We start from the raw sequence: 15,818 nt of genomic DNA, 5'->3' as shown, positions 1-15,818 counted from the left end.
AAGAGTGGGCCTGCAGCACTGGTCAGGAGAAAGATACACCCTTTTCTCCATGAAGATGGATAGAGTGAAAGAAGCAACAGAAGAGGAACTTGCATCAGTGCCCTCAAAAGTGTGTGTGTGTGTATAGATAACATAAGATATTTATGGATACATTATTTATATAAACCTTGTATTTAAAAATACTCACAGCACAAGCCATAATTTATCCCTGCTGTACCAAAGATTAGTACAGCAATAAAATGAAGTTTCTTTATATGAACAATATAATAAAATGAAGAAAATGTTATCTCAGAAGTAAAATGTATCTTTCATCTACATATGTATAATTTATTGTTAGTCAATGCTTCTCTGAATAATTTATAATGAAATGTGAGTTTTACTAATGAAAATCCATTTTAATTTTTACATTAAAAATTTTATAGGTCTTTAATATCCTGCCTCTAAAGGTTACTTTCTCCCAAAGCATACTTTCATAAAAGAAATAAAATAGGTAATAAAATTATAATGATATACTGTAAATAATGGTTTGCAATGGAATAATGTGTTTATTCCCCACAAAAGATAAGGATCTACAACTGGAGGGTGAACTAAGCAATGAGAAGGAGTACAAATCCCCCTCACCTAAATGCAGAAGGAGAGTTCCCCTCCCACCCACTTTTCTCTGTCTTGGAAGAGTGCTGCTTTAGTCTTCATATAATTGAAGTTGCAGCTTTTATTCTGAATAATTCACTGTGCATTCATTATTATGGAGTTTAACTCAGTGCTGATCATTGTCAGGACCCTTTCTTGTCCTTTGCACTAGTACTTCATTCTGAGTTTCTTTCCTTAGAGCAAAAGAAAGCACATTTGCTGCTTATTTGCAAGATACGTAACTAAAGCTGAACTCACTGTTGAAAAGCAAGTTCATCGTGTCAAGGAAATGGGACTACTTGTGCAGGTTAATGTAATGGCAGTTGAGATTGCTGGCAGGGAATTTTCTAACCATGCTAATTAAAAAGCAAGAGCACTTTCTTGACTGTCCATTTGGACAATTCAACGGCTTGTTTTAGAAAAGATGCTCTTGTGAAACTGTAGGTATAGTCGAGCACAACTTTGCCATGAAGTAATGACTAGAGACTACTGCAACTAGATAAATTGCCTTTAAAGTATCAGAATACTTATATGCCCTATAAATGAAACACTTGTTAAGTCCAAATGTCATAACTCTGGGAATCTTCCAGTGAATACTACAAGCTGTCAATGAAGCATTTGTCAGCAAGATCACAGAACAGAAAAAATAAAAAAGATATGCAGACATCAAGTTCTCAAGCTGAAGCATACAGTAAATGTAACAGGATAGATAGATTGGGGTGAAAGAGCTAGACCATGTTTGCAATGTTTATGAAATAGTCTATAAGAAGAAAGGCTGATATGCTTCTCTAACCCAAACCCATCCTAATCACTGTCAGACTCTCAAATAAAAGAAGCTCACATTTCAGTTTTTTGGATAATAAGTGACAGCTGCTACAACTGTCTGATACACGTGAATAAGGTTGAAAGGACTACATTATTGAACAGAACCTTTAGCAACCAATGAGTCACATATGCAGTGGTGTCCCTTTAAATATGCCTGGAACTGTCAGACTTTGCATTTTGATAGCCATACACTCATGCCACATCAACTTGTGGCTCCTTTTAAAATATTTTAATGTTATGCTGATATGAAGACAGAAACAATGAGACATGTATGCTCTAGTATGGTTAACCACTGAAGCTGCAACTTTATTAAAACCCTTGACCAATGGGGACCATTCTCCCCATCTTCCTGGCAAGGCTTTTCTAGTGTGGACTTCAGCTGGGCACCAACGGCCCTGGGTTATACAAACCTAAGGGGAAATCTGAGGCAAAGCGCTCTCCACACTCTCAGACCTACCCAGGGACCCTGGTAGAAAGGCAGAGTCTCAACCCACTCCCCTCCTCCACAAAGGAGGTGGGAGAAATGAGATTAGGGGAGCCATATGCTACATGAGACATGGAGGCATATCCTATTACCATGCAATGGCCTGTTCAGGACCATGCCTAAACAGCACATTGGATTAGAGGGACTTCATGTCAGACACTTTAAAACCATCAACTGCACTGGAACCTGCCAAAGTCACAACAATGTAATTAAAAACTCCAAAACTGGACCACAGATGGAAGGTAAAAAAAAACAAAAACCATAGTACTTTGTAAACTTTGCCATATGGGAAAAATCACTTCTGGACTCCAAACAAAGTTTAGTGATTAAGCTAACCCCAAACATCATATGAGGTCTAGCTCACTACATAAGTGTGGGTAAGTATGAGGTTGGACCAGAGTCAAACCAGTGACTCGCCAATGCAGCAAATGGAGCTCAAACTGTCTACTCAAAACAGTAAGAGCAAGTTGAAGCACCACCCACTCACTTCCCCCAGCATGGGGGAGCCACTCATCCACCCTATTGTAGCTCCGCTGTGCAATGACAGTGGGAGTAGGTAGGTCCAGGCTCCATCAATTGATTCCCATGTGGGATAGTCCCCTACCTTTAGAGGATGAAGGGGGGGGGGGGAGAATGAGACACATGCTGGAAAGAGAGGGTGGGGGAACCAGGAGGAGTGTATGTAGCACTGACCCAGCTGCTCCTGCTTGAGAATTTCCCTCTTTTTATTATCCTACCCGCAAAAGAAGGGAAGAGGGGTCCCCCTTTTGCCTCTGGACACATCAAAACTGCATCCCAGCTAGCGAGGTGAGCATTTTAGCGAGAGAGTATAATTAAGACTGCTCTTGCTCCAACAAAAATGAAGTGCTTTCACTTTCACAAGTGGCTATAGGGATACACTTGCAGCTTCCATGTTGGACTTGCCCTGAGGAGCAAGCTGGTACAGTGGCTATGAGAAATTTAAAAACCTTTGTTTTCAAATGGAAATGCAGGTTTGAACACAGGCAATGCTCAAATTCATATTAATAGCAAAAGTCAGAACTTTCAAACATTTAAAAAGTGACTACTTGGACTTGTTTCTTAGAAAAGTAAATCCAAAATGGAGACCAGAATTTTATTGTTCCCAGTAGTGCTGTACAATTCTGAAATTGTTCTGTAGTATATAACACTATTCATAGAACCTAATTATAAAAAGGGATGCCATCTATGAGATGTATCTATTGGAAAACATGTAGAGAAGGAGTACAGTAAAAGCCATTTCCATATGATAGTTGTTCTGTGATCTATGTGATATGACTTGGTGTTAAGGCCGGTTCTTAGAGGGCAAGCATCTACAGAACAAAGCAAAGCAAACAAAAACATCTCCACAATTCCACTTTTATAGGAAGTATGGAGAGAGACAAAGATTGAACTATTCTGTCCCTCTTAGAGATGGTAATTCCAGATCAGAAGAAAGAACTATGAAAGAAATTATCTGGTATAATTAAAATATCTCAGCAATCTGGTCCTAAATACAGTCCGTAGGCACTTTTAGTTTTAAATCTCCTGGGTAGAAGAAAGTAAGGATTGTTAATCTCTAGAAAATAAAAAGTAGATTTTTTTTCTACAAAATACATTGAATAAAATACATAGTTGCTGTCAACGACTCATGAATAACTATAGAAAAAATACTCTGCCCTCTGAATCAGTATTCTTGATTCCTTATCAAGCAGACTCAAAAAAATTCAACAGGTGAAGAGACAACTACACAGTCCCTTCTGTGGTTAAAAGAAAGGGGGATGCAGGAGGCAGATCTCCTCAAAATCTTTAACACAAAAGAGATGCCTGAACTTTATGTTTGCTCATTTGGAGAGAGAGAAAGATTTTGTGACAGTGTTAGAAATTAAAACACCACCTGTAAAAGACTGTAAACAATTATAGACAAATATTTCTCTGAAACACCACTGAGTTACAGCTAACTCCATAAAAGCTGCACATAAAACTAACAATACTGAAAAATAGTTGACCAAAACAAAGACTATCTGAAGGCTACAGTTGGTCACAATTAATGCACTGCTGGCTCCTGAGTTCAGTAGGCAGACAGGGAAAACAGTAACCACATCGGTATTTCTATAGTGAACCATGTGTGAGAATGAGAAATGATTGAAATTTTCACTGCAAATGACTCCTGATTTTTCCATGGAGTGACATCCTGGTATCCCCTTATTCACCACTGTCATATAATTAGGATATGTTTTGCACAAAGTATGCCTTGTGAGGTATCATTCTAAAAGTGTTGCTCTACTAGACATTAATATCTCATTAGATAGTATGTGCTATCATCGTATATGAAGTTTGGCTATGTTTGTGTTACTGAAACATGTTGTGAGGTTGAAAAGACCCACAAGCAGCCTTTCAGGTACAATAGTAAAAAGGCCAAACAACGTTAATGGCTTATTGAGGAAATGCACACAAACACAAGGATTACTCCAGGAACTGTGTACAACAGAAACCTCTCAGAGATAACACTATACAATGGGAACTGTTTGACTCAGGTTACAGAAAAAGAACTTTCCTCCAAGTGGGAAGAAGATTTAAAAGGGGGAAATGACATCATGATGGTACCTCACTCCCCCTACAACACACCTGGAAACACTTGAGGAACAAAGAGTGAACTGGGAGAAGTGATGGTCCCAGGCTAAAGGGAGTTCTAGCCTGTTTATGAAAACCTAGGAAACTCAAGCTGAAAAGCAAAGACAGCTTTAGCCTTGAGAATCTGCCAACGTGTTTATCACTCAGGGTGAGAATTTGCTAATTTGCTAGTATGTTAAGCTCAGTTTGCTGTTTATTTACTAGGTAATCTGCTTTGATCTGTTTGCTATCACTTATAATCAGCTAAAATCTATATTTTTGTAGTTAATAAACTTATTTCATGTTTTAATCCAAACCAATGTGTGTTTGACTAAGGTGTCTGGTGAAAATCTCAGCTTGTTACCACAAGCGTGCATAGTCCTCTTCACATTGAGGGAGAGGTGGACTGGGTATTAAACCCATATACTGGCCAGATTTGACAAGGCCAGGACGGTACAGCTCTGGGGTCCTAGGCGGGGAAGTTGGTGGTTAGAGAGCCCTGCATGTAACTGCAGCTAGGTGTGTCTCTACCTGTGTGAATGCTGGTGAAAGCTTGGGGGGCTTTGCAGCTTGTCACAGCAGCACAGTGTGAGAGGGAGCCCAGGCTGGTGGGTCACAAGGCTCAGTAGTACCCCAGTTCCAGGTGGCACCCCAGGGGGAACCAGTCACACATGGCATTGCCTGTAACTGAAGAGTAGAAGGTTGTGGAAGAAACATGCCTTTTCCCCATTATGAAAATACTGTCCTGTAGGCAACTACTGCAAAATTAGTAGAACTTCAAAAACAAAAATAAAAATTAATATGAAAAATTGTTATTTTTGTTTCATGCCTTATTTTTAACTCAGGAATGTGCTACATATGAATGAAAGATATCAAATGCACATGTAATTATCAGCTTTTTAACACTTTGCAAGTAACTTGCTAGCCAAAGTAAAAACATTAAACTGTAAACGTACCTTTTTCATCAGCTTTGTCTTTTATTGCAAGAATATCATTACTCAAAGATACAGTTTGGGCATTTAATACATCTGTCCTCATTCCTGAAAATTTTGGAGATGAAATTAATCGTCCTTCATAGGAATATAAATAGATCCCTCCACCATCAATAAGAAGAAAATGCCTGCAAACAATACAGCTCATTTAACTATTTGTAGTGGAGGGTGGTAGAACGATTCAGCAATTTTAAGATAATTGTCTAAAATACTGCAAGTGTTTTCTGGTAAACTACACAATTTATAAACCTTAAATTTGGAACTCTATTTTTGGAAAAAAAGTTCCACACTTGGGAATTCAATTTTAATGTCATTGTCTTTCAAATATAAGGATTTGAATTAGCTATGGGAAATCTATTACTATAATTTCCCTAAGATAGTATATTCTGTAGTTTTACACTCTCATATTACATATTCTGATGATAAGGCACCTCTCTATAGGAAATTAGAAAATACTATGATTTTGAGCCCCTTACACAAAAGTGTTCACAGAAGCTCAGGAGTGCAAAGCGTGCTCACTGTGTGTACATAGCTTAGAAACTGGTTTACAGCTTACATCTGCCATTTTTAAAATCTTTCTGTATCTGTTTCTTCACCATGATTGAACTGTCATGGAAGGCAGATGAACTGTAGATACTTAGAAGATACTTTCTGTAATTAATTCCAACCTCAGTTTATTAAGATGCCTTTCCCTACAGAGAAGTGGCCTTTTTCAACATTTATGTTTCTGAACTAGTATTTATACAGAATTTAAATAATAATGAATACAGACGAAGAAAATTCAAATAGAAAGATTAAAGGCCAAAGGCAGATTCTGAGCTGATATAAATTGTCATAGCTCTATTGTCTACAGTGGGAGCCACTGCCTACTCATATAGATATTTGCAAGGGAAGAATGATTTCCCAAAAAATTTGTATTGACTTCAATTGAGCTACAGCAATTCACAGTAACAGGGGCTCTGTCCCCACATTTTCAAAAGCACCTTCTAAATTTGGGTGCCTAACTTCAGATCGAGGGCCTCATCTTTAGAAATGCCTCCACCGACTATATATGGAGTTGTCAGAGCACAATACCTCTGAAAATCAGATCCCAAGTGTTTAAAACTGGGCACTCAAAAATAATGTACACTTTTGAAAATTTGGGCTTAACTTATCTGTCCAAGGCCATACAAAACAATGCAGACTGTTGGCAGAGCTACACACAAAGGAAGGCCTCTTTGGTAAATGATTTTCAGGTAGGTAACCATATAAACATTTAAAATGGAGGAAATACAGCCACTTCATGTATGTATAAATATCACATATAAGTACTATTAGTGAAAATGTAAAATTGCATTTTACTTTTATTCAGCACAATGGACCATTTTATTAATAAGTAGAGGACCAGCTTGTAGTAAAGATTATTTCTATATACTATGTTCCATTTAAACAAACAAATATAAAAGATCAAAACCAGATGTTAGTGTAACAGCTGAAGATTATTTACATTCCATTGTAAATAAAAGATAAGTGTAATGATACAGTACACAAGTAATATATGAAGCAATTCAGTTCTGCAATCATATCATAGATACTATATAAAAACATGACCTTTTAGTCACACAATGTGACTCCATCCACTACCTACCAATACTGTATGTTTTATTTTGTTACAGGTATTTGAGAAACACCCACTCACTCACCCGCAGTTTTACAAATGTACATTTTAACAAAAAACTAGTCTTGTGCATTATAATAAACACACTACCTTTCTGCTTGTAGAATTAAACTAACCGTTCCTTCTTTGAGGTCAAAGATAAGCGGTGTGTTCCAGTTCTTTGTACTAAAAATAATATTAAGATTAATATTAATTAACATTTCTAAAATTCTAAAATTCTAACATTTCTAAAATTCACAAAGTAATAAAAATACATTTTTATCTTTGATTTTCAAAGGTATGAATGATAGTTAGGTGTCCAATTCCTATTGAATGTCATTGCAGTTGGGTATCTAACCATCATTTCCGACTTTGAAAATCTCATCACATGAGTTTAGCCAGCGGATCATGCAGCTGCACATCTTCCCTCCTGATTCCTAAACACTTTTTGCACTGGGGTACACAGAGCCCTTGTAGTATTGTGCTCTATGGCTTGTAAGTCGCACACAATCTCACTCTATTCTGCCCTCCTACACATTGTAGAACCACATCAGTTTAGTTTGTTCAGAGTCTTCCACAGCTTTTACACTGGCCACAGGATTTACTCCTATATGAACTTATGCCTGCACTAGTGGTTCAACAATAATCATATTATTGAATAAGGAAACAACATTTAGGTATTAGCTTTAGATTCTAGCACCTATGACTGGTGAACTACGTTACAGACATGACATGATTGAGTTCTGTATTATCCCTTATAAATAAGGCTGGAAGTTTGAGCTGTCTATACTACAAAATTAAATAAACTTTATCTAATTTGACCTCAAGCCCCCGAATTAATGAAGTCGATTGTGTGTGACCACACTATGCTCACTGTCTCGATGGAATGTGTCCTCACTAGCAGCACCTGCATCAATGCACAAAGCAGTGCATTGTGGGTAGCTATCCCAAAGTGCAACTTGCCACAGTGTGTTTTGGGAAGTTTGTGCAATGCCTCACAGGCCCAAAACAGTCTCAGGGGAGAATGGGAACACTGTGTTGGCATCCCATGATGCACTGTGCTCCCTCTTTCCCATCAAGGCAAACAACTCAATGGTTTTCACGCCTTAAAACCGCCATGCATATGCCATAACCTCAGAAGCATGGAGCCTGCTCAGCTGTGGACTCTTGCTGTGAGCATCTCAAACACCTCGCGCCTTCTCCTGCGGTATTTCCAGAGCCAAAGTAGTATCCGCCGAGTGGAACTAGCGATGTTCTGCAAGCAGCCCTGCTGCAAGTCATGGAAAAAAACAATTCACAGTTTCTGATGGCAGTCACAGACAGCTGCACTCTGAGCACCATTTCTGGTCCCATGAAACAAGCACTGACTGTATCGTTTTGCAGGTATGGGATGATGAGCAGTGACTGTAGAAGACCACCTTCCAGGAACTTTGTGCAGAGCTTTCCCTTGCCCTGCAGTTCAGCAACACAAAAATGAGAGCTGCTCTGACAGTGGAAAAATGAGCAGGGCTACCAAAATGCTGCTGAAGACCTGGACTACCGCTGGGTGAGTGCAAGCGCCGCAGCTCCCCCGCTTTTCCCCAGCCCCGCTGAATCCTCTAGGCGGCCCTGAAAATGAGTGGCGATCGCTATCTGGAAGTTTGCAATGCCGGACAGTTACCGGTCAGTGGGGAATCAATTTGGAGTAGGTAAGTCAACCGTGGGAGCTGCTGTGCTCCAAGTGTGCAGGGCCATTAATTGACTTCTCTACTAAAGGTAGCAAGTCTGGGAAATGTGCAGGACATAGTGGATGGTTTTGCTGTGATGGGGTTCTGTAATTGCGGTGGGGCAATATATGGCACGCATATCCCCATCTTGGCACCAGATCACCTTTCCAAAGAGTACATAAACCAAAAGGGATACTTTTCAATGGTGTTGCAAGCGCTTGCGGATCACAGGAGGCGTTTCACTGATATAAACGTAGCATGCTCGGGAAAGCTTCATGATGCACACATCTTTAAGAACTCAGGTCTGTTCAAAAAGCTGCAATCTGGGACTTTTTTCCAGACCACAAAATTAACATTGACAATGTCGAGATGTCTATAGTTATCCTGGGGGACCCAGCCTACCCCTTGCTTCCATGGCTCATGAAGCCATACACCGGCCGTCTGGACAGCAGTAAGGAAAGGTTCACCTATAGGCTCAGCAAGTGCAGAATGGTGGTGGAATGTGCCTTTGGTTATTTGAAAGGGTGCTGGAGACGTCTACTAACAAGGTTGGACCTTAATGAGGAGAACATCACCATGGTTATAGCTGTCTGCTGTGTGCTCCGTAATATCTGTGAAAAAAAGGGAAATTTTTCCAAAGGGGTGGGCAGTTGAGACAGATCGCATGGCAGCCACTTTTGAGCAGCCAAACACCAGGGCAGTAAGAAGAGCAGAGCAAAGGGTTGCGTATCTGCGAGGATTTGAAAAGCAGTTTCAGTAATGAATCACAGTAATGTGAGCTGCTTGTATGCATTGTGCTTTCCCAAACCTTCACCTGGCTTATATTACTGTCCCTGTAAAGCCAACCCCCTGCCCAAGCCCACTGCTTCTATTCAATAAAGCAGTGGTTTTCAAACTGTGGGCTGCAACCCATTACTGGCACTGGGTCAGCACCACCCACTGGGCTGTTAAAAGTCCTGGTGGTGGTGCTGCCCAGCTAAAGCCAGGCTAGTCCCTACCTGTTCCAACACCGTGCTGTGCCCCGGAAGTGGCCAGCAGCAGGTCCAGCTCCTAGGTGGGGGGGAGGTGGAGGGCATGGGGCTAAAGTTTAACTGGACTTTCATTTTAACTGTATACTCACCAGAAGTGCCTTCCCAGGCATCACTGTCAGCCACTGTGATGTCCTGTGACCCACAGTGCTTCAGGGTTAAAAATATGTCCTGGCTCTCGGGGAGAATGGATCCACCACTCGCTTGTCTCTCATTATCCTCCTCCTCCTCATCATCCACCATATATTCTTTCTTGTTGTCCCTAGACTCACACACCTGTGAGGTGTCCATGTTGCTTGTGGGGGTGCTGGTAGGGTCACCCCCAAGAATCACATGCAGCTAGTTGTAGAACCAGCATGTGTGGAGTTCAGCACCAGAACAACTGTTTGCTTCCCTTGCCTTCTGGTATGCTTGACAAAGTTCTTTTATTTTCACACGGCACTACTATGTGTTCCTTGTGTAGCCCTTCTCCCCCATTTCACGAGCGATCTTTGCATAGATGTCAGCGTTTCTTCTGCTGGATCAGAGTTCTGCCTGCACATAATCTTCTCCCCATGCAACGATGAGATCCATCACCTCCTGTGCAGACCAGATTGGAGCGCATTTGGGGCGTGCAGTCTCCACGATCAGCTGAGCTCAAGTTGGCATGCTCCCAGCGATGATCAAACAGGAAATAGGAATTCAAAAGCTCACAGGGCTTTAGCAGGGGAGGGGCTATTTTCTGTGTACCTGGCTGCACTGCAGCAGAGTTAAGAATCATCTCCAGAGTGGTCTCAGATGAGCATTGTGGGACACCACCTGGAGGCCAATTAAGTTGAATTACACAATGCTGCATCTGCACTACCTTGCAGTTGGCCCATGAAAATCAAATTAAGTGCTATGCCTCTCGCAGAGGTGGATTACAGAAGTCGACATCAGAGGCGACTTAGGTCGATGTAAAGGACCAGGTAGCTTCCTTCAACCTAACTCTGTAGTGTATACCAGGCCTTTGTCACAGAGGTCATGGAAATCACGGATTCCATGACTTTCCATGACCTCCGTGACTTCTGCAGAGGCTGGTGCTCCTGGCTCAGGGGCAGTTCAGGCAGCACTGGCTGCTGCTGGGGCAGTCTTGGGCCACTGCACCCCCCTACTCCGTGGGTGTGGGACAGAGCAGGGGTTGGGGTACTGGATGGGGTGAAGTGGTCTCTGGATGGTGATTACCTGGAGGTCTCCCTGAAAGTGGTGACATCCCCCTCACTCAGCTGCTAGGCAGAGGCATGGCCAGGCAGCTCTGCGGGCTGCCTCTATCCAGAGCGCTGGCTCTGCAGCTCCCATTGTCCAGGAACTACAGCCAATGGGAGCTGTGGGGGAAGTGCCTGCAGGCGGAGGCAGCGCGCAGAGCTGCCTGGCCACCCCTCTGCCTCGCAGCTGAGAGAGGGGGATGTCACCGCTTCCAGGGAGCCCCCCCCTAGGTAAGTGCCACCCACAGCCTGCTTCACTCTGTCCCATGCCCAACCCCCTACCCCCTTCCACAACCAAACTCTGCTGCTGCTGCTGCTGCTGCTGCTGCTGCTGCTGCTGCTGCTGCTGGGGGAGAGAGGTGCAGAGCAGGTAGGGAGCCTGCTGGTGCTGCCAACCCCACCCCCGCAACACCAGCTGGAGTCCCAGGCCACGTGCCCCGCCCCCCCAAGCAGCTTAGATGTTCTCCTCCAGCACCCACAGGGCCCCTGGGCAGCCCCCTCCTAAGTTATTCACTGGTATTTTTAGTAAAAGTCATGGAGAGGTCACGGGCCATGAATTTTTGTTTACTGCCCATGCCCTGACCGTGACTTTTACTAAAAATACTAAAACGTAACCTTATTTATAAACAATCAATACTATTTCTAAAGAACTTGCTGGCCAATCTGCAGAGCAAAGGTAATGGTATCCAAGAAACAGCTTGTATGTCATGGACTCTGAGCAAAAAGCAACATTATCAAAGCAGTAACCAGTGCAAATGGGTTAAATGGCCTAATGGGTGCAACTGGCAGCTCCAGAATCTAGAGGTGAGCAATTGCCTGCCCATATTTAGATATTTGAAAGATAAGAGTAATTTCCCATAAAATGTATTTGTCAACTATTTTTTTACTCTCTTTGCCAGATCATCAACTTGTGTGAATTGCCATCGCTCAAATTAAGCCAACAGAGCTAGGACAATTTATACCAGCTGAGGATCTGGCATATGGCGTACATTTTCAAAGAGTAAGATAGGATTTAACTGTGCAACTTTCATTCATGCTAGTAGAACTCATCAGTGGCGGAGCTAATGGGAGTTAAAAGGCAGCGTGACCATCCCTGTGGCAGCCTTTAGGTTGATGTGTGGCATCTTTTCAAGTATATTATGCAACTGACTGAAGGAAGTGTATGGCATGAATTTTTACACAGGGCTGGGGAGGAAGCCTAGCTCTCACTCACCTAGCATCAGCAGCTCTTGTCTCAGCTGGATTTGCCTCTCTGCTCTGGGCATTGCAATGTGATGCAAGGGGTCACATGGTGATGTGACCTTGTGCATCATGTCATAAAGCCATTCACTCAAATTTGGCCCAGGCACCCCTCGGTCATGACAGAGTGGTGACGAGGCCAAATCTGAATGGTGTTGTGACCCTGTGTTCCAGGTCACAATGCCCAGAGTGGGGATCATGGCCCAGTTCCGCAGGATGGGAGCTTCCGCTGCCCAGTAAATGTGGGGCAGACTTAGTCTCCAACCCACCATCAATGATCCACCATCTTCCTGATTGTAAAATCTGGTTCTGCCACTGGAATACATTATGGTAATTCCTTATGCAACTATGAAAATATACATTAGTGTGTATATAGATGGATTCTATGACATATTTCTACAAAAAGATTTGATGTTTTCAAACCCAAAGCATGTATAAGCTACTGTACTTTAAATCAAGCTCCTTCTGAATTCTCATAATGATTGAATAGATCAAATGATACTTCATTAATTCAAATTACTTACGAAAACACATAACACTGAAGAGAAGTTGAAACAACTAAATGTCCATAGTTCAAAGAGGCCTTAATGACTCTGTCACGGAACTCAAGTAAATCCACTGCATCATTAATAACATTACGGACCTAATAAAAAAGATGTATGGTTAAAAAAATGAAAATAATGGAACAGAAAACACAGCATAATATTATACTCATTGTGAATTTTCATAAACAGCTGGCTGATATTATGCATTTACAGTACCATGTAATTATGTAGGAACACTAAGTTTTAAAGACAAGCATTCATGAATAAATCAATAAAAAGCTCCTATTAACTCACATTTAATAATTTAGCATTGTTTTGAAATTAAAAGGAATGCATTAAATATCTGGTTTTTACCTGCTAATTTGTTTTGTATGTTCAAAGACCTGACTTGTAAAAAATGGATCTGTCTTACTGAACGCCATCACTTAAATCAATGGTACACCCTCACCTGGAATCCTGTGGTTAGGTCTGGTCATCCTATCTCAAAAAAAATTACAGTAGAACCTCAGAGTTACGAACACCAGAGTTATGAACTCACTGGTCAACCACACACACCTCATTTGGAGCTGAAAATACACAATCAGGTAGCAGAGACACACAAAAACAGCAAATACTGTACAGTACAGTACTGTTTTCAATGGAAACTACTAAAAAATAAAGGGAAAGTTTAACAAAGATTTGATAAGTTAAGGAAACTGTTTCTGTGTTTCATTTACATTAGGATGGTTAAAAGCAGCACTTTTCTTCTGCACGGTAAAGTTTCAAAGCTGTATTAAGTCAATGTTCAGCTGTAAACTTTTGAAAGAACCATAATATTTTGTTCAGAGTTACAAACAATCTCCATTCCCGAGGTATTCATAATTCTGAGGTTCTACTGTACAGCAGTGATGCAAAAGTTTCAGTGTGGAGTAACAAAATTAGAGACTTGGATAAACTTCCTTAAAAGGAAAAATGTTGGCACTGTTTAGTTTTAATATGTTAGCTGTAAACACATTATTATAGACACGGCTGATAGCACCCTCTATTATTTGAAGTTGCCTGACACTTTTCAATATAAGATCCCATTTTTAGTTGTGTATAACTTTGCCAAACTTTTACCACACGGCAAGTGAAGGTGTGATTGTAGAGGGGTAGGCATATCCATGCCAGCCTCAATCTACCTAGTATGGGTAACTATAATAGTGTAAATATGGTGGCAAATGCTTCAACATAGGCTAGCCACTCAAGTACACAGGAATCTAGATATATACTTGCTTGGGCTGTGTAAATAAACCCACTGTTTAATTACCTGACCACATACCATTTTCCCATGCATATGCATAAGAGGGCAAATTAAAATTGCAGAGGCAACCTAAATTCTGGCATTTCCCAACCTTTGAGTACTTGACTTTGTAAACTTAATAATGTTCTTTTAATGTAGGTGTCACAGGGAAGCCCTGCCTGGAGAACCTTCCTGCAGCAGGCTGAAGCATGACAAGCATGCCTTTCTCAGTTTACCCTTTCGGAGTCCCCAGTAAATCCACTTCAGATTTTAAATACTCCTCCTCTTTGGGGCAGATTTATTGCCAAACACAGTTCATTCACTCTCCAACAAAAGTCACAAACATAGTTCATTTCTCACCGCAGTGCAAGCAGTCATTAAAACTCAACACATCTTGTCACTGATGCTCCATACACTGGAGCCTTCACCGAGGCCCGGACTCTCTGTCATCCTTCCCCATCCTTGTACCAGGACAGCTACCCTAGCCCTTCCAAGTTGGAGAGAAACCCCACTCTTCCCAGTGGGAACCACCCCACAGCCTCTCTGCTGAGGAGCATCCTTGTCAGGGGGAACATCTGTCACTCGTCCTGGGCTTCTGATGGTCCCTCTGAGTTGAGCTGTCTGGCCCTGGCGATATTAGTTGCTCCCCTGCCTTCAGCCCTCTCCAGCTCTTGACTCTAGCTCTCCTCTGCTCCTCCTCCTGCATTCAGCCCTCCAGCCTTGACTTTGAGGCTTGGTGATGCCAGCCCGCAAACTCCTCTTGATAGTCTCCTTTTCTTCAGTCTTCCCCAAGGAACACCTTCTCTCCCTGATCATTTATAGCCCTCAAGCACTGCTCCGCCCCGTTAAATGGCCAAATGGGAACACCCTGTCCTGGTACAGGAGAACCGGAACTACTTCAATTACAGGTGCCAGATACCTTGTGACAATAAGTTTTTTGCTCAGTTGGTCTATGGAGATGACTGGTCAAATGTGGGAGCTTTGAGTCTCTTCTCCAAAGCAAGGCCGTGTGAAAGTCACCAGAATTTTTTAACGTGGGCAAAAGAACATATTTCTCCGTAGCATCCTTCTTGGAAATGGATGAACCATTTTGGTGGAAATGTTCCAAAATTTCTTAGCTTGAGGCAGACACCCACTGTGGAATATTTCAGCCCAAATGGTTCAAATTAAGCAACTGAAAACAGTCATAATGGGAAATGTTGGATAACCTTAATAACAGACAGTTCTCCAACACCACTTATAACAAAAAGGGGATGTATATTGAAACTGAAGGGCAGCACATTTAAAACTGATAAAAGTTTCTTTTTTTTTTGTACAATACACAATTAACTTATGAAACTAACTGTCACACAATACCATTGAGGACAAAAATCTGGTAGGACCTGACAAGAGATTAGACATTTATATGTATAATGAGAAAATCCACAGTTACATTAGACAGGATATATATTGTGGCAGAGCTCTGACCTTGCTCCCGTGGGTCCTGCGCTTCTAGGTGGTTTATGCTAGCCTTAGTGGCTCACTGTGACCCTCCACATAGCTGTTCTCTCTCTAGGGTCAGGGTTACAGTCTACTGAGCCCTTTTCATCATAGGCCTGCAAGGAGGTTGGTGAGAGAACCCCTACAGTCTCTGTTCAGC

General features: G+C 41.7%; 1 protein-coding gene across 1 annotated transcript in view; it reads right to left on the bottom strand.

Moving 5' to 3' along the window:
* The window catches only part of IFT80 (intraflagellar transport 80), a 152,675-nt gene that overhangs the window by 26,442 nt on the left and 110,415 nt on the right, over positions 1–15,818 (bottom strand). The window contains exons 10-12 of the mRNA XM_075068431.1: positions 12,898–13,016; positions 7,289–7,363; positions 5,506–5,669 (exon numbers count right to left, since the gene is read on the bottom strand). Coding sequence (XP_074924532.1) covers positions 5,506–5,669; positions 7,289–7,363; positions 12,898–13,016 — 358 coding nt within the window. The remainder of the gene's footprint in view (positions 1–5,505; positions 5,670–7,288; positions 7,364–12,897; positions 13,017–15,818) is intronic.

The sequence above is a fragment of the Chelonoidis abingdonii genome, chromosome 8, assembly GCF_003597395.2.
Source record: "Chelonoidis abingdonii isolate Lonesome George chromosome 8, CheloAbing_2.0, whole genome shotgun sequence".
Taxonomy (NCBI): domain Eukaryota; kingdom Metazoa; phylum Chordata; order Testudines; family Testudinidae; genus Chelonoidis; species Chelonoidis abingdonii.
The sequence above is the reverse complement of the archived record's forward strand: the minus strand, read 5'-3'. Positions and strand labels throughout refer to the sequence as shown.